Source organism: Lampris incognitus, chromosome 20, assembly GCF_029633865.1.
Source record: "Lampris incognitus isolate fLamInc1 chromosome 20, fLamInc1.hap2, whole genome shotgun sequence".
In the NCBI taxonomy this organism is placed as follows: domain Eukaryota; kingdom Metazoa; phylum Chordata; class Actinopteri; order Lampriformes; family Lampridae; genus Lampris; species Lampris incognitus.
The window spans coordinates 22,570,550-22,598,119 of NC_079230.1; the positions used below are offsets into that span (position 1 = coordinate 22,570,550).

The 27,570-nt window shown below is 45.8% G+C and overlaps 1 protein-coding gene across 1 annotated transcript in view; it reads right to left on the reverse strand.

Annotated features, from left to right (window-relative positions):
- Positions 1-447: 447 nt before the first annotated feature.
- The window catches only part of LOC130130822 (glucosidase 2 subunit beta-like), a 230,553-nt gene continuing 203,430 nt past the window's right edge, over positions 448-27,570 (reverse strand). The window contains exons 14-15 of the mRNA XM_056300658.1: positions 5,539-5,638; positions 448-1,056 (exon numbers count right to left, since the gene is read on the reverse strand). Coding sequence (XP_056156633.1) covers positions 892-1,056; positions 5,539-5,638 — 265 coding nt within the window. The 3' untranslated portion in view covers positions 448-891. The remainder of the gene's footprint in view (positions 1,057-5,538; positions 5,639-27,570) is intronic.

The following is a 27,570-nucleotide window of genomic DNA, read 5'->3' on the forward strand; positions in this document are numbered from 1 at the left end:
GCACAGGTTTCTTTCCTCTGGCTCGCCCCGAACACTAAACAAACCTGACAATTACTCTGGATACCAGTGTGAGATTTGCCAATAGTGAGATTTGCCATCAAACAGGAAAGTGGATGGCAGCTGAAGCCAGATAAATACAATGCAACTGTCTCTGGGCTACGGGCCCCGGGGCCATCGCGTTGCTAGCAGGTAGACAGCCTACCAGCCTCCAGCAGGGTGCAGATGACTCAGCCAGCCTGTCGGACTCCTGACAGTTTACTTTGTTACTCCTTAATGGGCAGAAGTATTCCAATGCTGGAGGTACACAATATGTTAGAGTAATACAAACAACTACACCGCTAACATGAGCAGATACCATTCCCGTGAAACCCTTAAAAGCAGTCATATCTTCAGCATAAGTAATCAAAAATATTTATTCAAAAATATTATACTATGACAAGCTATGGATCCATTGTAACATGGTTACACAACCCAGAGATTATACTTCATTATTCTTTCGAATATCCCGAAAATGAACTTATTTTTAAGAGACTGACAAAGTTCTTTAATACAACTACAGTGCCGACAATGATTTTTGATACTTCTTTTGTTGCGCTGCCCTTGAAATGATTTAAATATGACCAGAGACCTGCATTACAGTGAATCATGCAAGGCTGTCGATGTAACCCGCTCTAACATGTAACAGAAACAAAGCAGCGCTATGATCATCTGAGATTTCAACAACATCTGAGCTAAATCAATGCTACTGAATGTGGATTCTGACCTTAACAGTTATTGCTGGGAGGTGTATACGATCCGACTACACACATCCTCGGGAGCCCTGTATGCAGTGGTAGGCCAGCAAGGGCAGAGCTAAAGCCTTAATGTAGGCTTAGGTCACCTCGGGGAGGGTCAGAGTTCACTGTGTACGCCCTGCCGCTTCAGTTCACTGTGTATGCCCTGCTGCTTCAGTGGCGGCTGACAGGCCACGGGAGTCTGCAAGTCCATGATGTACTGGCATTTGCTGGGCTCCTTCACCGATCGCAAGGCCGTCTCCGTCCCACATGTCAGCACGACCTAGAAAAGCACAGGAAGGAAAAGGGAAGTTTGAGGCGATGGGCAGAGGAGAGGATGTTCACTTAAGTAAAGAGCCTTTTTCACTTTTATCTCATCAAGAAGGCCGTTTGAGGACTGGGGTGTTTTTTTTTTTTTTGTCTGGGTGAGGTGCACGAGGGGATAGGGAGTTGGGGGTGGGAGGGGGCATTTCCACGTCCCCATCCTTCCGCTCTCACAGCTCTTGCTTCAAGTGATTTGCAGGAGTCGAACTATTTATGGACCCCCCCCCCCCCCCAGCTTGTGAGGGAAATGAGAGAGAGCCACGTCTACTGGAAATGACAAAATTATTCGGGGAACACAAGTGGAGTCGACGGTGATTTGTTGAAATACGAACATATTTGGGGCTCCACTCGAATGAAATTGCTGGTGCACAGAGGGTGAAGTATCTGTTACCGCCGCACTGTCTGACGTGGGATGGCTCTAGAGCCGCGGCGAGACTGTAACACAGGGGACACTGCAGATAGTTACGGTACACCACTGCCGCCATGTCTGTGTGTGCGATTACGAATGTCATGACTTTAATGGGTGACTTTTTGATGCCCTTTGTGAGAGCGAAGAGGGGAGAAAGAAAGAAACCCAACTTATTTTACTTCCAGGGGGTTTCCATAGCAACCCCTCACATCATACCGCATCCTGTACAGACAATCCTTCTGCCGAACAAAGGCACCTGGAGTGAGACAGAAAAAGAGAGGGAGAACAGACTGAGGAGGATAGAGAGGATGGATACAGAATGAGATGGAGAACAGAAAAAGAGAGCGAGAACAGACTGAGGATGAGACAGAATGGGCAGAGAAAAAGAGAGAGGGTGGATATCGAATGAGAGAGTGAACAGAGGAGAGAGCAAACAGAAAGAGAATATACATAAAGAGATAGAACGAACAGAGAACATACAGGAAGAGAAGAGATAGAGGAAGGCAGAAAACAGAAAAAATGAGAGAAGAGAGACAGAGAACTGACAGAGAAAAGGACAGATAAGAAACAAATCCGAAAAAGAGAGAACAGGCAGAAAAAAGCACAGAAATTGAGAGAACAGACAAAAGACCAGAATCAGCAAAAGACAGCAGATGGACAGAAAAAGACAAGAAGAGGAGAGGACGAGAGAGAACAGACAGCAAAAGAGATTGGTATTCTTGACAGGTGTTGACGTTTTCTATTGGTATCACCTGTGATTTGGTTTTGTTTCATGCTCGGATAAAAAACAGTGCATCTTTTGTTTATCTTCCTTTGTATGAACGGGCGTTTGGTGGGAAGTTGTCAGAGCGGCATCCGAGCCTGTGGACAAGTCTGTGGATCTGTCATCATGAATCATTTCTGGATTTCTGCAGGAACAGACAGAGCCTCTGATCCACTCCCAGTTGTGCGCCAGCATCCCGGACAAGCACGAATTTGTCCATTACTTTAAGTGTGTCCAGAGCCGGTAGCACATAGAAGAAAGACAGTAGAGATGGCTGGATAAGAATAGTCTAAAGGCTGTCCGAGCCTGTGGACAAGTCTGTGGTTCTGTCATCATAGATCGTTTCTGGATTTCTGCTGCAACAGACAGAGCCTCTGATCCACTCCCAGTTGTGTGCTAGCATCCCGGCCAAGCACGAATTTGTCCATTACTTCAAGTGTGTTTGGAGCCAGTTGCACATAGAAGAAAGACAGCAAAGACGGCTGGATAAGAATAATCCAAGGCTACATTCAGGCACTAAATGGTGTATCCTCGATACTACCTGTGGGCGAATCCCCATGCATTTTTAGTTTTGCTTCCTTCAAGAAGTGGAAGAAGAATCGCTGGCATTGGATCGGCTGAGAGAGCTTGGTCTGCTGCATTCTGTGGGCCCAGGGACCATGGCCCTGCCCGGAGCTGCACCCGAGAGTAAACACCGAGGGCAGTCTGACAGGACGTGTAAGTGGGGCAGGATAAGCTAACTGCTAGCCCATGCATTTGTGTCGTCGCGTGGAGTGCGGGGGAGGTGTGTTGAAGGTGTCTGGCTGGGAGAGCTAGCATTGGACTGGCTGAGGGAGCCTGGTCTGCTGCATCCGGTGGGCCCAAGCACCACTTCCCTGCCCGGATCTGTGCCCGAAAAGGAAACACGGAGGGCAGTCTGACAGGACACGGAAGCGGGGCAGGCTAAGCTAACTGCTAGCCCATGCAGATCAGCAGTTCTGACCGTCATCCTGGCTGGCGTTCGTTCTCTGCACAGTGGAATTTTTGGACTGCGTTGCACTGGGTGGACTGTGTTGTTAACTGTGTGTTTTTTTGCTTTGTTCTCTCTGTTTTTGTATGTTTTTGGTGGTGTTGTTTTTGGCTAGTTTTGGATATATGTTTTTGTCTCTTGTGTGCACTGCTGTGGGCTGGGGGAAACAAAATTTCGTTTCTTTTGTGTACGCAAGTACATGAAATGAAATGAAATGACAATAAACTGTTCCTGATGCTTGATAGACAACATCTTTGACTGCTCGGGGTTGGAGTGTGGGCGTTGGGTGTGAAAGCCATTGTGATCTTCACAGACCATTTCATAGCATGTTGAATATAACTGATGTGCTCAATGGTAACAACTTGACCTTCGCCCTGTATGAGAGTCTCAACACACATCCTCTGTTCCTTGACTTTGATTTACCACCACACCTGTCATGGAAGCAATACAGTACATCACTGCTGCCCACCCAGGTCTAAAGAAAGAGAGAGAGAGATGCTCCTTTTGTTTCCGAGGTTTAGTATTTGAAATATAATGATGGACGACCTCAGCCGAGACTTCATTTGTGCCGTCTGCAGAGCATTTGGGGTTGGGGGTGAGCATATCAAAGAAATTCAATTTAGCTAGTCTTTTCAATGTGAACCCCTGGATGGCATGAGTGCATACATTTGCAGACGGCTCTTATTGGTCTCCCATTCAAAGGACGGGCAACGTAGCTAAGAAAATGAGATGATTAAAGATGCCACACTTTTAATCAAACCCTTTTGATCAAAATTCTCGTACAAAACTGACCTCTTGAATTTGACTGAGAGAAGTGAAAAGAGGGACGTTGGGTCAGCCAGAGCAGATGGTCCGAGGGGGCCGAGCTTCCGCGAGAGTGACAGGAATGAACGGGGACCGAAGGAGTGGCGTTGAAGGAAAAGAGCGAGCAAGAATCTGCCACTTTGCATATAGAATAGAAGAATAGAATACTCTTTATTAGCCATTTTGGACAAATCAAATTTACTCTCTGCATTTAACCCATCCTAGCTGTGTAGCTAGGAGTGGCACGGTGGTCCAGTGGTTAGCGCTGCTGCCTCACAGCAAGATCCTGGGTTTGAACCCCAGGCCGTCCCAGGTCCTTTCTGTGTGGATTTTGCATGTTCTTCCCGTGTCTGCGTGGGTTTCCTCCGGGTGCGCCGGTTTCCTCCCACCATCAAGAAGACATGCATGTTAGGGTTAACACTCCTGTCTGTGCCTCTGAGCAAGGCAATGGAAGGAAGAACTGGAGTTGGTCCCCGGGTGCTGCATGGCGGCTGTATGTATAACCCACACCATTTTTCCTCCATTTGTACTTTCATGTATTTGACATCTGTAATGCAACTGTTGAGGTCTTAATATTTGGATGCTTATTTTGTTTATTTACTTGTACCTTTTATTTTCTCTTCGTCACATTCACTTTTATCCTATGTTCTTTCTTTTTTTATTACTTCGTTTTCATCTGTGCACCTTGCTGTACACACATTACCTTGTATTTTAACGAACAAAATGTCCTATATAAATAAAATTTGATTCGATTTGATGTGATTATTGTCCAAGCCGGAGTCAGTATGACGCCATGTTCACCCTCCGACTGGCTGTTTTCTAATAGGATGTGAGTTTACTAAAACTGACCGACTCAATTTTAGACACACTCGGCATAGGAGGCGGTTGTGTGTAGTTAAAAGAGACATTTTGAGTCTTCACGTGGTTTGCTTATGTGTGTATTCTTTCCAATCATTGGACCAAAGTAGATCAACATTGGAATAACAATGAGAGGGCTGCAAATTATTTATTTTCCACCACCGTCTTATCAAAAATTCAAGTGCATACAATCTTAAATGCCCTTAATTGATATGAAGTTCCAGGCTGGAGCTTTTCAAACCCAGTTTTCTGCTTCAATTCACTGACAGAAACTGTGATGTAGCACGGGAATCAGCTTGTTTTTTTCCCCCTGAAGTCTGTGTTTCCACATCTTTTGCAATGTCCATCTGTCCGTCTATCCATCTGTTGACTTGCCAGTCTGTCCATGTGCAAGTCCACCAGTCTGCCCATCTGTCTGTCCATTCAATAGTTTATCAGTGTCCATGTGCTTGTATACACTTATATCTGTCTGCCTGCCTGTGCCTCCTGGGCTCTCCAGCTACACTTCCTCTCCATATCAGCATGTGAGTGTGTGTGTCTGTGTGTGTGTGTGCGTGCGTGTGTGTGTATGTGTGGGCGTGAGACTGTCAGTACCAACCGTGGTATTCCGGGTTGGCCCTTGCCAGCACGGTTCTCCACTCTCATACCTCATCTGGCTGTATTGGTTCCCTGGCGTTCCCGCCCACGTTCCCCATTTCCTGGAATGAGAGGAAAAAAAAGGACACTGTCAAACTCAACACAAAGAAAAGAAAAAAAGAAAAAATACATGCAAACAGGAAACAAAACAAAACAAAACAAAAAGAAATTTGCTATCACTAAACACCATGTTGGTTAATTGGCAAATGGCTTCCCTCAGCAAAAACAAAAAACTGGCACCAACGGCATCCTGGCAGTGCCCTCCGCTAGTGCCCAGCGTTGGCCCTCTCTCACGTCCCCTCCCTCTTTCGACAGCGGAGGGAAAATATTAATTACCATTTGTCAGATTTAATTCTCTGTGCGATGGCACACAGGGGGATGGAAGAGGAGAGGGACGTGACGCCACTGAACCCCATCCCAAATGAGGCCATGCCTGCCCCGTGCCAGCTAATTACAGTCTCACCAAAACGCTTTGCAGGGGAGTTAGTTTGGAGGACCGACAGCCAGATAACGCGCCAGGAGATGCCGTCCAACTCCATGTGATTACGCTCTCACCGGCAAATGATCTCCCTTGATCATCTGACTTGAAGGAACAGCTAAGATTTTCTGAAGTCTTTCTCCAGGTAGGTTTCATTTTCACACTCATCTATCCTTTTCTTAATACTGGACACGCAAGTCCAACTTGTCATCTAGAGTTCAATGCAGTTAACCAGGGACAAATCCCACAATCCTCGGTCAGTGCACACAAAGCACTCCACGGCTCAGCGTGGGGTAACATGATGTTACAGTTTGAAAACTTAGTTGTTTTATTGCTACATTGCATCTTAGTGTTTGCGTTGCTGTGCCACACTGGAGCGACTCCAGGCGAGCTGCTGTTTGCTTGTAGTGTTGCAGGAAGTGGCATGTAGGAAACAACCGTAACTGACCGTGAAAACAAGTGCAAATTTATAAAATAATCCTGTGAACTTGATATGAGAGACTTCTATAGTATCATGCTAGCTTCGGCTGAACCGTAGAGTGTCCCCCCCCCTTTTTTCTCCCCCTCTCCTCCTCTGGCCAATTACTCCACTCTTCAGAGCCGTCCCGGTTGCTGCTCCACCTCCTCTGCCGATCCGGGGAGGGCTGCAGACTACCACATGCCTCCTCCGACACATGTGGAGTCACCGGCTGCTTCTTTTCACCTGACAGTGAGGAGTTTCGCGTGGGAGGATCACGCTACCCCCCCAAACAGGTGCCCCGACTGACCAGAGGAGGCGCTAGTGCAGCGACCAGGACACATACCCACATCCGGCTTCCCACCCGCAGACACGGCCAATTGTGTCTGTAGGGACACCCAACCAAGCAGGAGGTAACACGGGGATTCGAACCGGCGATCCCCATGTTGGTAGAATACGGAATAGCCAACCACACCACCCAGATGGACACCCGTAGAGTGTCTTTTTTAACTGAGAAGATGTTGGATTTGTTGTCCATTAATTGCATTGATCTCTAGCTGGCAAGAGGGAGCTGTATGTCCCGTATGAAGAAACGGATGGATGATGGTGAAAATGAAACCTAGCTAAGCACTGAATGAGTGGTGAGAATAAATAGGGACAGGCATCAAAAAATCCAAACCACCTTTTTAAACTCTTCGGTCACATTAAGTATTTTTCCTCAAATTGCAGTTGATGTGGATATGACTTATGTTGGAGAAACATCATCAAAAGTGATATTTTTTTTAATATATTTAACATTTCTATTAGTATGGGGCATCTTTTTTGGATGCTGTCAATGGCTCAACATGTCTTCCGGCATCTACTTCAGATGCTGTCTCCAATCAATAAATCACTGAGGTCAGCACACCTAAAACACCCAAGTTGGAGCTGAATCCAGCTCCAACTTGGGTGTTTTGTTAGTCATACTGGATAAAGAGATTTAAAAGGCTCCAAATTAAAAATATTCTTCTTTTCATCCACTAAAGTCTTTTTCACTCTCCAACTCATGCTCTCACTATTGCTCGATACATGATCAATGGGCCTACGGGGCCAAAGGGTCTAACGAGAGGAACGAAGGTCAGCAGCGCCTGAAAGCTATGCATGAGATGGTGTCTGAGCTATAAACTCCACAGTCAAGTCAAGTCAGTTTTATTTGTGTAGCCCATTATCACAAATTACAAATTTGCCTCAAGGGGCTTTACAGCAACACAACATCCTGTCCTTAGACCCTCACATTGGATAAGGAACAACTCCCTAAAAAAAAAAAACCTTTAACAGGGAGAAAAAATAGGAAGAAGCATCAGGGAGAGCAACAGAGGAGGGATCTCTCTCCCAAGACGGACAACGTGCGATGGATGTTGTGTTTACACAATTTACACAATACAACATTGAAAGATATGAAATATGTGTCCAGACGCCACTGGAACAGCCCAGGACCTGAGCCACTCGACCAGCATCACCATGTAAAAAAATAAAATAAATAAATGTGATGAGGGGGATGCCAAGCAGTGTCCAGGTGGTGACCACCATCACCATGGAGACCTGGGAGGATGACAGTCTGCACGTATAAACAAGGGAGACTCACATCACATCATTCATACACAGAAAAAAAAATAACTGCAACATTATTATTATTTTTTGGATTCCCCTCCCTTTTCTCCCCAATTGTATCCAGCCAATTACCCCACTCTTCCGAGCCGTCCCGGTCGCTGCTCCACCCCCTCTGCCGATCCGGGGAGGGCTGCAGACTACCACATGCCTCCTCCCATACATGCCAGCCGCTTCTTTTCACCTGACAGTGAGGAGTTTCACCAGGGGGACGAGCGCGTAGGAGGATCACGCTATTCCCCCCAATTCCCCCCTCCCCCCCGAACAGGCGCCCCGACCGACCAGAGGAGACGCTAGTGCAGCGGCCAGGATACACACCCACATCCGGCTTCCCACCCGCAGACACGGCCAATTGTGTCTGTAGGGACGCCCGACCAAGACGGAGGTAACACGGGGGTTTGAACCGGCGATCCCCGTGTTGGTACGGAATGCAACATTATTTACCTTTTCCCATTTATGTTTGGCTCCCAGACGAAGCATTGCCGCTCTAATGAACCTTTTTCATTCACACACACCTCCAGTTTCAGTCAAGTGGGGTACATGTTTACTTCCGTGTCAAAATGTCTTGACGCATGCTCAGTAACCCCGGTAAGGAAAGCGCAGTGAGTTTGAACCAGTTTCTCTGGACACGTGTATTGAGACAGACACGTTTCATCGCTCGCCTAATTGACCTCTTCAGATGCCTGCAGCCAGCTGAGACTGAGGAGGTCACTTGGATGAGGGAGGAAACGGTTCTCCCGCTAAACGCCAGAGGTGGAAAACGCCACTTCAGAAAGTAGAAGCACTGACCACGTATTTGCTCCACCCATGCACTAAACCAGCTGATTCTAATTAGCACAACACTTCAGCCAGGCAGGAGAACTAATTAGCGAAATCAGCTGGTTTGGTCCATGGCCGGTTAGTGCTTCTACTTTCTGAAGCCGGGTTTTCCAGCGCTGCTAAACGCTGCGTCCAGATGAACGGATTCAAAACCTTCTGTGGTTTGTGTCAAAACATTTACCATGGCGCCGCTCTCTCAAAATGGAGACTAGACGCTCATCTGTCAAAACCTTTCTTTCTTTCTTTTTTTTTGTAACAACGGAATAAAATGGCTGTTTCTGTCTAGCTGTGCAAACGTAGCCCCAAAAGAACCAGTCAGTTTGCGTTAGTGAACACATTTCCGCGGGATCACCGTTTGATCGGAGCTGATTTTATTTTTTGTGCGCAAACATCACACGGCAACAACCATAAATATTAAATGGCAGACTTCGTCGAAAGTAATGACACAGAAAACGAGACCATTTACCCGCCTGATGAAAAGAGCGAGTGAACACGGCATGGGAGGTAGCGCGGGAAACACAGCTGCACTTCTGTGCGGCAAAGATCCTGCCAAGCGTCGGCCAACGCCGAGCGCCTCTCCACAGCTCCCCTTTAACAAGACTCTTCACTCCCGTTTAACCTCGCTGGAGAAATCGCAGAGCCTTTCTCTGACTTCAAAAAGCACTCTCTCCAGCCGACATGTGGCCGTCTTAAGGTCCCGGAGTGTGGCTCTCCCTGCCATCTGTGACGCGCGCCACTTATTTAAGACGTCTGAACGGGTCAGTCAGAGGTGAATTGCTCGAACAAGTGGAAACCGGCCGGGGCCGGCGCGGCTCGCCTGTCCCCCTCCACCCTGTTTGATTGGGTTTTAGCACTTGGTTAGCGCCAGGAGGCCCTCAAATGGATTGCTGTCAGGGCCGGGAGAAGAGGGCGAGCGGAGAAAGTGACAGTGCTCTCCAATCTTCACTACCAGTTGACCGGCGATCCCTGGCGCATCACCTCCACGCGTCCCCAACTCCTGCCTCCCCACAATTCACTCGCGCGCGCGCGCGCGCGCGCACACACACACACACACACACACACACACACACACACACACACACACACACACACACACACACACACACGCTGTTCTTCTCCTTGCCTTACCTCCATTCTCAAGCCGTTAGCCCCAGCTCCTGCACCCCAGGAGGCAGCGTCAGGCCCTGTCAATTAGGCGCCAGTTGCCACTGAGCTGTGGCCAACACCCTCCAGTCATTTGGGCTCTCAAGAGTCACAAGATGAAACCTTATTGACAGACGGTTGCCTGTAATAATACCTCCTCACACACGGTAGTGGCAGAACATTTTCTGCAGTCATTCCCCCCCTCATCAAGTCATCCGCGCGAGGCGTGCACAGCAAGTCATTTACTCTTGCATTCGGGAGGAGGAGCAACTCTGGCCCGACTGCTTTGTTTCTCCACAATTTGCATTGACATTTAAGAACCCTGATATGCATACCTTGATATCAGACTGCATTAAGAATATGTGTCACTCTGTGACCCCTTGACATACGATATAACACAGTTTTCACGTTGAAAATGGACCCCAACCCCCCCATCCCCACCCACCCTGGAGCTATGTCAGCTCTAGTTTCTTATCCAATTTATCATGGCTTGGCTTAAAGCTGCAACTGTTATCCACACAATGTGCCATGCCCGTAAAAGTGTCTCTCTTCCACTTGCAGAACTCAGGTTGTGCGCCCTAATATATCTAGAATTATTACATATTTTCCTCCGACTCCAAAATAGGCTGGTCATGTTTCCTATAGCCCAGCAGGAAACCGTATTTGTTTGCTTGATAGAAATGCTTGAGAATGTGCCAGGGAACTGGAAGTAAAACAGGAAGCCACTACCACCACTATCACTATCACATCACTATCACTATCACTGTCACTATCACATCACCGCCCATTCTGTTCTACTGGACTGCTGCGCTGAGGTGTCAAATGAAGGACCAGACATTTTTTTTTGGATTTCCCCCCCCTTTTCTCCCCAGTTGTACTTGGCCAACTACCCCACTCTTCCGAGCCATCCTGGTTGCTGCTCCACCCCCCCCCCCGCCGATCCAGGGAGGGCTGGAGACTACCACATGCCTCCTCCCATACATGTGGAGTCACCAGCCGCTTCTTTTCACCTGACAGTGAGGAGTTTCGCCAGGGGGACGTAGTGCGTGGGAGGATCACGCTATTCCCCCCAGTTCGCCCTCCCCCCTGAACAGGTGCCTCGACCAACCAGAGGAGGCGCTAGTGCAGCGACCAGGACACATACCCACATCTGGCTTCCCACCCACAGACACGGCCAATTGTGTCTGTAGAGACACCCGACCAAGCTGGAGGCAACACGGGGATTTGAACTGACGATCCCTGTGTAGGGCCAGACATTTTTAATCAGGGCCAGACATTTTTAATCACTGCTTTGGACCCACAGATGGATTATGGGTCAAAAAGAAATCTTAAGAGACGGCGCTATCGCAAGAAAGATGTCTGTATCTGTCTAAAGCAAATTCTCTGGCCTTTGACCATGTCAGTATTTTCGGTGGTATAACTCAATGTGTGTCTTTATGCCTGCCCAATAATCCAGGTAAGTCATCTAAGTGACTTAGATAAGTTATGGAACGTTTCTCTCTCAATAAACGTGTCCAGATGAACTGATTCAACTTGCTGTGAACTCAATGTGTGCGAGTTCATGGAAAATGTTTTAAGTTAATTTAACATGTCAAGTCGAGTCGAGTTTATTTGTGCCCAAAATCACAAGGTAGTCCCAAAGGGCTTTAGAATCAGTACAATATACAACAATATACAACAGTATAAAACATACGACAATTGGACCCTAGACACAAATGAGGAAAAACTCGTCAGGAAAATAATTTCTATACGTCTATTCATGTTGGCTGACCTTGTTACTGAAGAAATAAAGGAAACGGAAAACATCATCAGTCTCACAAGTATCCAACAGACCGTAAGTAGAAAGTGGATTTCATCAAAATTGACATTCAAGCACAATCATAAAACAACTGTTATTACAAAATCTCAATGGTGCAAAAGCTTTTGTGCTGCACTCCATGCCGACGCATAAGCAAACTCATTTTCCCATCATCCCTTCCTGGTTGCTCTCGCAGCATCGCTCCTTGCATCATTCATGCTACCAACACGTCGTCTAACGCGTGAAATCATGGAATTTCAGAAAAAATTATTCATCCCATTTCCAGCCTATGGAAATGCGATTGCCCCCGAAGGACCACATCTATTACAGTTGTGTTTTAGGATCTACATTTTCCCCCAAAAGCAGGTTCATTAAGACATTATAGCATGATGACTTTGAGTGGCGGTTCATTAGCTGAGTGCCTTTTTGAGTCCATCACTACTGCCCCCTAAAGGCTGAGTTCATGTTGACGACACACCCTCAGAGTAAGGGTAACCCTTGGTTACCTGGAAGATCTACTGCTACTAGATGAGCAGCGGTATTAGCGTTCAGATCACCCCAAATACTGACTAGCATCTTAAGGACCTTAAAAAAGAACAGCAAATATGTTCAGAACATTTTCAATAACTCCCCTTTCCCTTTTTTTTGTAATCTCACTATGTGCGAGAGGGGTTTAAGAAAAAGACCGGCTCCATGGAGCTAAAATAAATGGAAGCAAAATGGAAAAATCTAATTAAAGCCAAGTATGTAAATAGATTTGTGTTGAGGAAGGAGAGAAAATTGCCTTCCTGCTCTTGTGGAAATCCATTTCCAACCACATGGAGACAAGGAGGATCATGAATGCAGACTTCATTTTAATGATTAATGATGGGAGATATTGAACACATGCTCTTTTTGGGGTTTAAAACGCTGGGAATCTTGTTTACCGATGCCAAGGCTATGATTCATTGTTTGTCTGGCTCCCTCTAATGCCATAAAACGCACCTTCCATCACAGATAAAGCTGTAATGGTAGAATATCTAGCAGGCTAAACCCATTACCCATACATTTATGTTGCATTGTGGGTGAGATCGAGGGCCTGTGAGGACTCCATCCCAGCACCAGGCATACCTTGAACCACAGACATTAGAGAGCCAATCTCATTTGTTTTTGCCTCTGAATCACAAAAGCATGATTCCTATTGACACACAGGGAAGCAGATGGAGATGTGATTTAATTACATGCACTGCAACAGCAAAACACCATTAAAGTTGCAAGTGCAACTACACACGAGCGTGAAAAGCTGCGAGCCCCCGAGGAAAGTTCGCCACGAGGAAGGTGAACAAGAGCGGACGTACGGAAACACTTCACTAAAAAAAAAACAAAAAAAAAAAATCAAAGCTCCAATCTACCAATTATGGACCTGAAGACTACGCAATACCCCACATCTTTTAACTGATTTTAAAAAAAATCTAATCCTTATTAAGAATAATTAGCCTTTTCAAAAAAAAGAAAAAGAAAAAAAAGCTGATTAGCTTTCTTTTCTTCTGATAATGGCTTGAGCAGATATAAGCTCCCTCTTATATATATAGTTTTTAAATGATGTGGTCGCCAGTGATGCTGTTTTAAACTTTATCGCCACGCTAATCCGTGCGCCTCGAGTGATAAATCCAGCAGATCCACAGCTAATCTCGCCCAACACTGAGAGGAGAGTTAGCCCCTCCGATATAGCCCCACATCAACCTGTCAGAAGCAATTATCATTTAGACAACTCTACTGTGGTGTTTAAACACCCTGCAGACACTGCTGGGGGAGGGTCTGGGCTCAAAATGTGTGTGTGTGTGTGTTTTGAGGTCCCGGGACTTCACTGAAGAGGAGCGGGATGCACAAAACCACAAGCATAAGAGAACAGCAGCGGTGGCCCCCTTTGGTGTCTCAGCGGTTTCCACAAGTAGAATGAATACAAATTTGCTCATTTGGCCTTCCGCAGCATCTCTTGATTTGCTTCATGCGGATTCATTAGACAATCGACCCAGACAACATCAAGGCGTCATCGTATCTGGCTCACATACACCAGGGCACGCGGGTGAACATGTCTGCACGGATGTACGCACACGAGAACATGTTTGCATTAATATGCAATGCAGCATCACAGGTTTGCATGGGTATTCTGTGTATATTGGAAGCACATTTGCATTGGCAACAGACCCTTACATGGAATAGGTTCATGTTTGTTTTTGTTTTTTTTTTGTACCACAGAGATAGTAAGGGGTCACATAGTGCTTATTTTCATGGGGCTACATGTGATACCATGCCTTAATGTCATGAAAATTTTACATAATTGACCTTTTCAAAGTCGGCGGGAGAGCGGCAACGGCAGGTAGATGCTGTATATATGATGAGAAGGTACCACCTGTCAGTGTCTGCATACAGCTTACCCTCAAATTACTCACACGGCAAATGCTACAGCTACACCCCGCTCATAAAGCCGAACCTGAACCTTGAGCAGACTAATGACATACCTGTGTAAAATCTGTTGTCATTACCCTCGCCGCCATCCCTGCCTACTGAATACTAGCTCCTGTAGCATTCACACATTTGCTGCCGCTGCACCGAACTAAACCTCCCAGCTATGCTTTTTAGCGGCTTAACTAGGGCTCTGGGGTAGCATGTTACCCCTCGCACTGTGCTGTTAATGAGATTATCATTTGCAGCGCTCGGCGCAATCCCGATACTAGCAGGCGGAGGGGTTGTAGTTAGAGACTGGCTGGTTGATCCTGATGCGGTGCAGCAACAAAACGAAGGGGGCCAAACTTGCAATACAATCGAGTAATACAGAGAGTCGCCGTCGACCTCTGCCACTCACGTAAGGTCACTGGTGAGAGGGCAGCGCTCCGAGCCGAGCCCCAGCACCATCATTACTGTGCCAGTCGCTGAAGCCGGCCCCCCAAAACCCCCTGCCATCCGCCGAGCCCCGGCACCTCGATGAATAATTCATACACACGGAAACATGTGAAGGGCACATGCTGGGTGCTCAGTCAGGGCATCGCTTCCACTCCATCACATGTGACTGGTAGACAAAGGGGAAGTTACACCCCCCCTTCTCTCCTCCACACTGGGTAGTTATTACAACAATGTGGAGAGGAGAGAAGGGGCCAGATTTAATATCATGCACAACATCCTTACTGGAATAATGACGCAGAGGAGGACATGATAACATTGGCAAATGCTAAGGACAGTGTTCACTGACAAAGCTAAAAAGGGATTTTTATTATCCGTAGGTGTGTTGCAGGGAAAACACTTGATTAGCAGCCACAACACTCAGCCGTCTTTTGTGTATTTCTTCAAATGCTGCCGAATTGTGTCCACCAGTGACGTCACTGGTGGACACAATTCATAAATCAACATCTTTATGGTTGCATGTATTGATGTGTTACGCATAAAGTCTATTTCGGTGCAACCCACTGAAGGTTTAGGTGCAAACCAGGAAGTAAGGATTGTGGTTTACACATTCACCAACTGTCCATTAGTGACATAACTGGTGGACACTTTTCTGCACAATTTTGGCGGCGTTTAAGGGACACGCAGATGCCTGCTCGGTTGCACTGCTGCGGATGGAGCGTAATCCCTACAACAGATAAAGAAAGACGATGCTGAAAACTGTGATTGTTTCCCTTTAAGGACCAGTGTGGTGGTGATATTGGTTTAGTCACACCGTTGGTCGGCAGGTTTGCGTGTTAGAGAATAAATATGCTTTTACAGCACCCTGCTTTTTATGTTCTCTGTGGGTTTTTTTTTTATCATTTTGCTTTAAATTCTAGCCTGCTTTCACATTATGTTTGTTTTCCACACCCAGGCCGTTTTACAGACAGTTATGAAATGAACTCGGGGGACATATTTTATCCACAGCTCCTGACAGATATGAATCGGTGCTGATGTCAAACTCAAATCAGTATTCTGTTAACAGCTCACTTGTGCCTCATTAACGAAGGGGCTAGATGTTGCCATGGCGACCCAGCAGAAAGGCCATTAGGGGTTCACAGTGTCAGCCCCCCCCCACCACCACCACCACCACAACCCCCTCACCCTGCCTTCCACTCCTACCCACTCCAGCCCTCTCTTCACACATGCAAGAGTCATTACCGCTCCTCGCCTTGATTGGCAGATAAAGGGGCAGGCTGTCGGGCAGGTGAATTGGAAACCAAACGGCAAATGAACAAACAAAGTCACGGGCCTTAAAGGGAAACAATTGTGATTTTCAACACTTTGTAGCTCCCTCTCTCTCTCTCTCTCTTTCTCGCTCTCTCTCTCTATATATGTGTGTGTGTATATAACTTTGTTAAAAGAAACACAACGGTAGGGAAAGTGCTCAACAAATAAGGAGCAAAATAATCCAGTGAGTCAAGTAAATTCTTTATGAGACAGTATAAGCCTGTTTCATGCCATAAGAAATCTTATTTGTACAAACACACACACACACACACACACACACACACACACACACACACACACACACACACACACACACACACACACACAGGTAGCAGAGATGAACATGCTGCGTTGGTCCTTGGGGCGTGACTAGAAAAGACCGGAAGAGAAATGAAGGCATTACAGCTACTACGTTCAAGATCAGAGGAATGGATGAGAAGTTGCGAGAGACAAGATTGAGATGGTTTGGTCATGTACAGAGAGGAGGCATAGACTATATAGGAAGGAAAGTATTGGACCTGGGAATACCTGGCAAAATGAAAAGAGGAAGACCAAGGAAAAGATGGAGAGACCAGATAGAAGAGGACGTGAGGAGGGTCGGACTGTGGGAGAGGGATGTGTCAGACAGAAAGCTATGGAGGGCACAAACACGCTGCGGCGACCCCTGAGAAACAGGGAACAAGCCGAAAGAAGAAGATATAATGTTGTAGGTATAACAGTCTACTAGCAGCCATAACACTGATCAGTGTTTTGTGTGTCTGAAACATTGTCAAAATTGTGTCCGCTGGTGACGTCACTGGCGGACAATCCGAGAAGGTCAAAATTAACTTCCTGGTTTGTCGATTGGCTGCATCGGAAAGGTAAATGTGAACATCAATGCTGCATATAACTGTATAAGAAAATGTGAACAACAACGCTATATTATACATTTTTATTCCATGCAGACTATCAGCATGCCAGGAAGTAAGTTTTACCTTGGAGTACTTGTCATTATGGCTGCTAATGGAGTCGCACACCTCTAAAATATACATAGAGATAATGTTGGAAAATCGTGATTGTTTCCCTCTAAATTTAACAGACTCCGGCAGCCGTGTTACGTAAACTGTTGTCATTTGACGTGTAACGTGTCCGGTAACTGTCCATCTGTCAGTGGGCTATACGGTGTGATGCTCCTCTCGAGTGCCGGGCATTAAGTGGCTGCCATGTTCCTAGGTAAAGAGGACCCCTCTTTTCGCTAATGGCACTCCAGCGAACGACCTTGACAGCTTGAAAACGAGCACATTAAGTAGAACACTTAAATGTACAATTATGCACTTGTTCCAGTAGAACTGTCACCACTCTGTGGGTTAATTCACTTTGCCTTGAAATAGACGAAAACGTGAAACCAATCCTTTTCATTTTGTCCTTCTTTTTCCAAACGCCTATCACAACGATTGGGTTTATATAAACACGCAAGCGGGGGAATCATTCCACTTGTTAAGTCAGAACATTCGGGAGGTAAGCGAAGCAACAGAGGGCAGGACAATTAAGCGTCAACATCAGCCATCTTACTTGGAGATTAAAGTTTGGTGCATGAGACGCTTGTCGTTTTCACAAAATAGGACTACGAATCAAGGCAATAACACAAGATCTCCGAAGGCAGTGCGTGCACACCGTGTGCCAACATGGGCTGATGCTGAAGCAACACGGGTGCTGCGTCTCAAGTGTTTGCCTGTAGGCCCATTCGTGGCATCCTGGTGGCACACTGGGCTGGGCCGCATGCCATATCTTGCATTTCTAATGGCAGTGTAAAGGTCTCACTCACAAAGTTTGTCAGGTGATATCGCCTCCCTCTCTCTAGTTTCTTGCCTCTCAAATCCAAATAAATGTCAAAAGCAGAAAATGCTTAAGGAATACCCTTAAAATAATATCCAAGTGGGGCGCCTGGGTAGCATAGTGGTCTATTCCGTTGACTATCAACACGGGGATCGCCAGTTCGAATTCCTGTGTTACCTCCGGCTTGGTCGAGTGTCCCTGCAGACACAACTGGCTGTCTGTAGGCCGGGTGGGGAGCCGGATATGGGTATGTATCCCGGTCGCCGCACTAGTGCCTCCTCTGGTCGGTCGGGGCACCTGTTTGGGGGGGGGGTGAAGGGGGAACTGGGGGGAATAATGGCGTGATCCTCCCATGTGCTACGTCCCCCTGGCGAAACTCCTCACTGTTGTCAGGTGAAAAGAAGCTGCTGGCGACTCCACATGTATCAGAGGAGGCATGTGGTAGTCTGCAGCCCTCCCCGGATTGGCAGAGGGGGTGCAGCAGCGACCGGGATGGCTCAGCAGGGTGGGGTAATTGGATGGGTACAATTGACAGTTGGGGAGAAAAAGGGGGGAAATGTATATATATATATATATATATATATATGAGTGTCATTAGACTGCTACACACTACTTTAAAATTGAAAAAAGTGAGTTAAGTCAGAGTGTGGCATAATGTACACTAAACCCATCTTAAGCATCTTATGGATCTGTCACACATATTGACAACCGGCTTAGAGATGGAGGGTCTTTTGTGTCGCTTACATGTCACCCATTCAGGCACTTGCCTCTGGTATCCAGCACAAAGGACTTGAAGCTTAGAGAACATCAGAAGCAGCAGATGAGACCATGAGGCTCCTTCTCAGCAAACAGCTATGAAGGAGATCCCCTCCACCGACTACAACTCGAGGAGTCGCTCGCTGACATTCTCCCCGTCCTTCGCTCGTACTTCACCAACACTTGACTTTTTAGAGTAATGTCCTTTAGTTTTGGTGTGTGTAGATTTTGTGGTATTTTTAAACAAGTTTCAGTGAGTCCACTTGACATTTATCTGTTGACAGGAAAATTCAAACCGATCATTACTTTGGGGCGTTTCGGTAAGTAAAATAAGCATCAATATTCGTTTAAAAAAATATAAAGTCTGTCATTATCAGGCTCGAACTCATGCTACCGCTTGGCCCTGTTGTATGTACTTGTAAACATGCTAATTTTCCAATGGTTTTACTTTAATATTTTACAGCTCCCTTGTGGTTGCTGTGCTATAAAATAGCCACCTAGCGAGATAATTAGTTCCTTTACTTCTGTTTATACACGCACGGTCTCCGCTGAAAACAGCACATGAACAGTAACTAATATTAGCAGGCGGAGGAACGTGACACATTTTCCGTCAAGCTTACCTACCTTTAATATTTATAAAAAGGCAGCGGGGCTTTTAAGTTGCCCTCTTGAGGGATTGCCTATTATTGATCAAAATGAACACATTTCCATATCATCGTAGCCACAGAGTAAATGTTCCCGTCTGTAATGCCGGTGGCCTGGAATTTTGCTTGGCTGGATCATTCCAAGCTAGGGTGCCTCTGAGGACTACGACAGCCCGGGGGCTTCCACATTTCAGGACAACCCCTGCACTTCTTTTGTCCAGAGCACCTGGGGAATCCCCGAGCATCACATTTTTGGGGACCCTCTTATTTTGAGTACATAAGCCCCTGCTACAATCCAAAACAATCTGACGGCAGCAGTGACTCCACAGTGAGCCGTTGCAAGTGGGTCTATGGAAATATCCTCGCCGTGGTGCGTCTGTACTCATCTCATGAACATCTGTAGATGTCGTGCGTGCCTGCGTGCGTCTGTGCTTGCGTCAAGCGGCCTGATTTGTATTTGTCAAGGTGGCCAGCACATCGCACTCTCTGTGGGGCTGCTTTACACTGGCGTCGCCACTGCCTGGCTGCTGCATGCCGCATTCACAGCGTGCATAACGCAGTCATTCACTGTGCTTTCAATGTTGCTAGGCTACCTCACTTCTCCACTGTTTTCTCAAAGTCTGCTGTTCAATAAAGCAGTTCAAGGGAGACCTGTGGGTTTGAATACTGAGCAATATGGTCCAGCAAGAGAAACCGACAAAGCTAATCTCCTATAGCCTTTTATTTTTTTGCTTTGCTTTGACAACAGCCCCCCCCCCCCACACACACACACACACACTGTGAGTCTGTATGGTGTGTTTATATATATATATATCCATCCATTATCCAAACTGCTTATCCTACTCAGGATCGTGGGGATGCTGGAGCCTATCCCAGCAGTCATTGGGCGGCAGGCGGGGAGACACCCTGGACAGGCCGCCAGTCCATCACAGAGCTGGCACATTCACACCTAGGGACAATTTAGTACAGCCAATTCACCTGACCTACATGTCTTTGGACTGTGGGAGGAAACCGGAGCACCCGGAGGGAACCCACGCAGACACAGGGAGAAAATGCAAACTCTGCAGAGGACGACCCGGGACGACCCCCAAGGTTGGACTACCCCAGGGCTCGAACCCAGGACCTTCTTGCTGTAAGGCGACCGCGCTAACCACTGCACCACCCTAGGGACGGTGGCACATATTTGTTTATGTCGTACCAAATGTCCAAATATTATATATATATCTCAACACGGATACAGGAAAAAAGATTTCAATACATTGCAGTACAGACCTGTTTCATGCGTCTCACACTCATCAGCTGCTAATGTGTTTTCACAAAGAATCATACAGTTTACGTTGCCCAGCATCACGCCCCTAATTTCGGTTGGACAGCGACCAAACAGATGGGGAAACATTCAAACTATAACAACCAATGGGGCAGGTACTTATGATGTACAGCAACCAATGGAGGGGTAGAAAACATTACAACTAATGTGACTGGGGTTTGTTTTGAAAAGCATTTAGGGGCCAGGGCACTGTTGAAAGGGTGTACATTAAAAATATAACAAGGTAATTTATGTGAATTATATATTGGGGTGGTGTTGGGGCACAGTTGGAAGGACAGGCAGTTAAAATATTAAAAAAAACTCTGATAAATGTCATATGTGTATCATCTAACGGGGGGGGGGGGATAATAAAGACGTTTTACTTATAGTTACAAAGGAGATATTTTTTTCAGTGTCTACAGCTGGTGGCCAATTCGTTTCTATTATTCAAGGGGGACATATCAGGTCTGCAAATAATAAAATACTTTTCTGCCAAGCACGGGTTACATCTTTTACCTCCAACTGAATATGCACTACTCTGCAAGGATTTTCCATGAGACAGAATAACTGATACTCTTGTCTACCAATGACCAAATGTGGCGGCTTAAGGCCGTTGCATTTTTCACGTGCTCATTTCTGAAGCTACTCATTTGGGCGTTAAACCTAATTTTAAAAGGGCCCTCTGTTAATCCCACGTAAGTGTCCACACTGCAGTTGTGTTCCCTTGTCACCGATGCCTGGTAGATGACTCCCTCTATCTGGCATTTTCCTTCTAGAGGACACGATGCCTTAACACGGCATTTGCAGTTGGGGGTGCTTGGTTGCAGTGAAGGGGTCTGTGCCTTGGTCATGATGCTTGTGTTGTGGGATGAAATAACCTGCTGAACATTTGGCATGCAGCTGTAGCTCATTTTGACGGTGTTTCTGTTGAATATTTTCCTCAATTGGTGGTCTGAGGTAAAGCACTCATTCAAAAGCTTGAAAAATTGTTTTCCAATATTTAAGGCCACGGTGTCGCTGTAGGGAGGGTTATACCAGGTGATGTTCTGCCTTCTGCTGTGCTTTTTTTTGTTGTTGTTGCTGGCTGTCACTAATTGGTGGTGGATTGTACTTAAGTCTGAAATCATATCCACATGCTTGTAAGGCATCCTGATATGGGGGGGCTGCTTCATTAAAGATGGCTTCATTAAAGATATCTATCTATCTATCTATCTATCTATCTATCTATCTATATATCTATATATATATATACACTACCGTTCAAAAGTTTGGGATCACCCAAACAATTTTGTGTTTTCCATGAAAAGTCACACTTATTCACCACCATATGTTGTGAAATGAATAGAAAATAGAGTCAAGACATTGACAAGGTTAGAAATAATGATTTGTATTTGAAATAAGATTTTTTTACATCAAACTTTGCTTTCGTCAAAGAATCCTCCATTTGCAGCAATTACAGCATTGCAGACCTTTGGCATTCTAGCTGTTAATTTGTTGAGGTAATCTGGAGAAATTGCACCCCACGCTTCCAGAAGCAGCTCCCACAAGTTGGATTGGTTGGATGGGCACTTCTTGCGTACCATACGGTCAAGCTGCTCCCACAACAGCTCAATGGGGTTCAGATCTGGTGACTGCGCTGGCCACTCCATTACCGATAGAATACCAGCTGCCTGCTTCTGCTCTAAATAGTTCTTGCACAATTTGGAGGTGTGTTTAGGGTCATTGTCCTGTTGTAGGATGAAATTGGCTCCAATCAAGCGCTGTCCACTGGGTATGGCATGGCGTTGCAAAATGGAGTGATAGCCTTCCTTATTCAGAATCCCTTTTACCCTGTACAAATCTCCCACCTTACCAGCACCAAAGCAACCCCAGACCATCACATTACCTCCACCATGCTTAACAGATGGCGTCAGGCATTCTTCCAGCATCTTTTCATTTGTTCTGCGTCTCACAAACGTTCTTCTTTGTGATCCAAACACCTCAAACTTGGATTCATCCATCCACAACACTTTTTTCCAGTCTTCCTCTGTCCAATGTCTGTGTTCTTTTGCCCATCTTAATCTTTTTCTTTTATTGGTCAGTCTCAGATATGGCTTTTTCTTTGCCACTCTGCCCTGAAGCCCAGAATCCCGCAGCCGCCTCTTCACTGTAGATGTTGACACTGGTGTTTTGCGGGTACTATTTAATGAAGATGCCAGTTGGGGACCTGTGAGGCGTCTGTTTCTCAAACTAGAGACTCTAATGTACTTATCTTCTTGCTCAGTTGTGCAACGCGGCCTCCCACTTCTTTTTCTACTCTGGTTAGAGCCTGTTTGTGCTGTCCTCTGAAGGGAGTAGTACACATCGGTGTAGGAAATCTTCAATTTCTTAGCAATTTCTCGCATGGAATAGCCTTCATTTCTAAGAACAAGAATAGACTGTCGAGTTTCAGATGAAAGTTCTCTTTTTTTGGCCATTTTGAGCGTTTAATTGACCCCACAAATGTGATGCTCCAGAAACTCAATCTGCTCAAAGGAAGGTCAGTTTTGTAGCTTCTGTAATGAGCTAAACTGTTTTCAGATGTGTGAACATGATTGCACAAGGGTTTTCTAATCATCAATTAGCCTTCTGAGCCAATGAGCAAACACATTGTACCATTAGAACACTGGAGTGATAGTTGCTTGAAATGGGCCTCTATACACCTATGTAGATATTGCACCAAAAACCAGACATTTGCAGCTAGAATAGTCATTTACCACATTAGCAATGTATAGAGTGTATTTCTTTAAAGTTAAGACTAGTTTAAAGTTATCTTCATTGAAAAGTACAGTGCTTTTCCTTCAAAAATATGGACATTTCAATGTGATCCCAAACTTTTGAACGGTAGTGTATATATATATATATATATATGTGTGTGTGTGTGTGTGTGTGTGTGTACGTACAGTGGCGTCAGACTTCAGGAAGTATTCAGACCCCTTCACTTTTTGCACACTTTCTTGTCTTGTAGATTTAATTTCAAATGGATAAAACTGAAATGTTTGCCCATCTATCTGCACTAAATAACTCATAATGACAAAGTGAAAACATGTTTTTGGAAATTTTTACAAATTTATTAAAAATCAAAAACGGAAACTTCTCATTTACATAAGTATTCAGACCCTTTGCTGTGGCACTCAAAATTGTGGTCAGGTGCATCCTGTTTGCTTTAATTACCCTCGAGATGTGTCTTGAGAACGTGATTGGAGGCTGTGACAAATTGAATTGATTAGACATAGTTTAGAAAGGCACACACCTGTGTATGTAAGGTCCCACAATTCATACTGCATGTCAGGCCAAAAACTAAGCCATGAAGCCCAAGGAACTCTCTGCAGACCTCTGTAATAAAATTGTGGTGCGGCATAGATCAGGGCAAGGGTATAAAACCATTTCTAAAGCTTTCAGTATTCCCAGGATTACAGTGGCCTCAATAACTGTGAACTAGAAGAACTCTTCCTAGAGTTGGCTGTGCAGCCAAACTGAGTAACCGAGCAAGAAGGGCCTTGGTCAGGGAGGTGTCCAAGAACCCAGTGGTCGCTCTAACAGAACTTCAGAAGTCCTCTACAGAGATGGGAGAACCTGCCGGAAGGACAACCATCTCAGCAGCATGCCATCAATCAGGCCTTTATGGTAGAGTAGCTAGACGGAAGCTACTCTTGAGTGAAAGGCATATGACAGCCCACTTGGAGTTTGCCAAATGGCATTTAAAGGAATGTGAGAGCATGAGGAAAAAGATTCTCTGGACTGATCAGATAAAACTCTTATGGGCAGAACTCCAAGCACTATGTCCGGTGAACACCAGGCACTGCTCATCACCTGGCTAATACCATCCCTACTGTGAAGCATGGTGGTGGCTGTGATCCTTGAAGAAAACCTTTTCTAGAGTGCACGCGACCTCAGACTGGGGTGACGGTTAGCCTTTCAGCACAATGACCTGAAGCATACAGCGAAGACAATGCTGGAGTGGCTTTGGGACAAGTCTCGGCTTTCCTTGAGTGGCCAAGCCAAAGCACGGACTTAAACCCCATAGAACATATGTGGAGAAACCTGAAGATAGCAGTTCACAGACGCTCCCCATCCAATTTGACTGAGCTTGAGAGGGTCTACTAAGAAGACCCTAAACCGCCCAAATCCAGGTGTACAAAGTTTATGGAGACTTACCCAAGAAGACTCGAACTGTAATTGCTGCCAAAGGGGCTTCTACAAAGTACTGAATTAAGGATCTGAATACTAATATAAATTAGATTTGGGCAGCAGTGGCCCAGTGGTTAGCACTGTGGCCTCACAGCAAGAAGGTCCTGTGTTTGAACCTCAGACTGTCCAAGGTCCATTCTTTGTGGAGTTTGCATGTTTTCCCCGTGTCTGCGTGGGTTTCCTCCAGGTGCTCCGGTTTCCTCCCTCCATCAAAAAGACATGCATGCTAGGGTTAATACTCCTGTCTGTGCCCCTGACCAAAATAATAGGAAGAATAAACTGGAGTTGGTCCCCGGGTGCTGCACGGCGGCTGCTCTGAGCCACACAGCTAGGATGGGTTAAATGCAGAGGGTAAATTTCATTTGTATGTATGTACACAATGACTAATAAAGAGTATTCTATTCAATACCAAATAAAGTGGCTTTCTTTCTTTCTTTCCTTTCAGTTTTTGACTTTTCATAAATTTGCAAAAAATTATCCAAACAAAAAAAAAACAAAACTGGCAGTTTGCTGTGATTCCACCTTTCGTCATTATGGGTTATCGGGTGTACTAGAAGAGCAATTTTATCTATTTAAAATTCAATCTAAAACACAAGGAGTGAAGAGGTCTGAATATTTTTTGAAACCGCTGTGTGTGTGTATATTCTATATACCGATCAACCAAAACATTAAAACCACCTGAGGCCACTGCCATCAGGGATCCCTTCTCCATGAAGGGGTGTACTTGGTCTTCAACAATGTTTAGGTAGGTGGTACATGGCAAAGTAACATCTGCATGAATGCCAGGACCCAAAGTTTCTCCGCAGAACATTGCCCGGAGCATCACACTGCATCCGCCGGCTTGCCTTCTACCCATAATGCAGCCTGTTGCCATCTCTTCCCCAGGTAAACGACACACATTTGTCCATCCACATTTTGTAAAAGGATAGATGATTCAATAGACCAGGCCACCTTCTTCCATTGCTCTATGGTCCAGTTCTGACGCTCACTTTCCCATTAGGTGCTCTCCAACAATAATACACTTATCAGGATCACACATGCTGCCTCCAAGATCATCCACTCCCCTACATCCAACCTCTCAGACATGAACAACAGAACCATCACACGCCTTGCAGTTGCAATAGTGACTGACACCGATCACCCCCTCAATTCATATGTCACACTACTGCCGTCAGGCTACAGATACAAGACTGAAATGGAGAAGAGCTCGCTTTGGCAGAAGTTTTGTCCCTTCTGCCATAGCAGCACTAAACAAACTGCCTCGCTGACCTAGCATAGAGCCAGATTCATCTGTGTGCGAGTGAATGTTATGTGTTTATGGATCTTAAGTGTTTATAAATCTGTATGTATATCGGTACGCTGCAGTGCAGTTATTGGTATGTTTTTGTACATGTACTGGCTGTGAAACCAAATTTCCTGTGGGACACTAAAGACTATAGCTATATATTTCAGCAGTAGACAGGGGTCATCATGGGCACTCTGACCGGTCTGTGGCAACTCAGCCCCATCCATACTCAGCAAGCAGTGATGCACTGTGTGTTGTGACACCTGTCTATCATAGCCATCATTAACTTTCTCAGCAATTTGAGCTACAGTGGCTCTTCAGTGGGATCAGGCTAGATGGGCAAGACTTTGCTCCCCATGCGCCTTGGGCGCCCATGACCCTGTCATCGGTTCACCGGTTGTCCTTCCTCGGACCACTTGCAGGTATTGACCACTGTATACTGGGATCACCCCACAAGACCTGCTGTTTCGGGGATGCTCTGACCCAGTTGTCTAGTCATCACAATTTGGCCCTTGTCAAAGTCGCTCAGATCCTTACGCTTGCCCAATTTTCCTGCTTCCTGCAACACATCAGCTTCCAGAACTCACTGTTTACTTGCTGCCCAATATATCCCCCCCCCCTTGACAGATGCTATTGTAATGAGATAATCAATGTAATTCCCTTACCTGTCAGTGGTTTTAATGTTTTGGCTGGTTGGTGCGTGCGTGTGTGTGTGTGTATATATATATATATGTATGTATGCATGTATGTATGTATGTGTGTGTATATATATATATATATACAAACACACACATACACACACACACATATGTATATGTGTATACGGGTGTATATATATATATGTGTGTGTGTGTGTGTGTGTGTGTGTGCCTCAGCACTCCACCTATTTCAATCACATTATTCATATATGGGGGCACTGATGACCTTGGGGAATATATTTCCCTGTTTCACAGTGCAACTTGATTCACAACCACATCATGTTCCTGATATGATTTCATTCTTCTTCAATGTGTTGTTTATCATTCACCGCCTGACCTGATACCAACTAAATACAGGAGGAATATGAATGTATTCAATGGACAAATCCTGGAAAGTCCAACACTGCCCGTTTCCAAGGTTAAAGGGGGAACAATCAAGCTGCTCCCCGTGTCCCGCATAATTTCAATGATGCCTGTTTCCTTTGCTGATTTGCTCGGCAGGATGACGGTTGCGTGTGCAGACAGCAGTTTGACCCCGGTGCATTAGACGGCCTAGCTCCTTCAACCTTGTAGGGGCGGCACACGCCGACCTGGCGACCCCGGCTGCGTGGCCGGCTGATTTCCCTAGAGTCCCGAAACAAAAACTCCTTCAGTGACCCCTCGGGTGATCCCTCTCGTCTCAAAAAGCCCATGTAAATTACCCAACCCCCGTTTGTCTGGAGAATCTAAGAAAAAGGCGATGAAATAA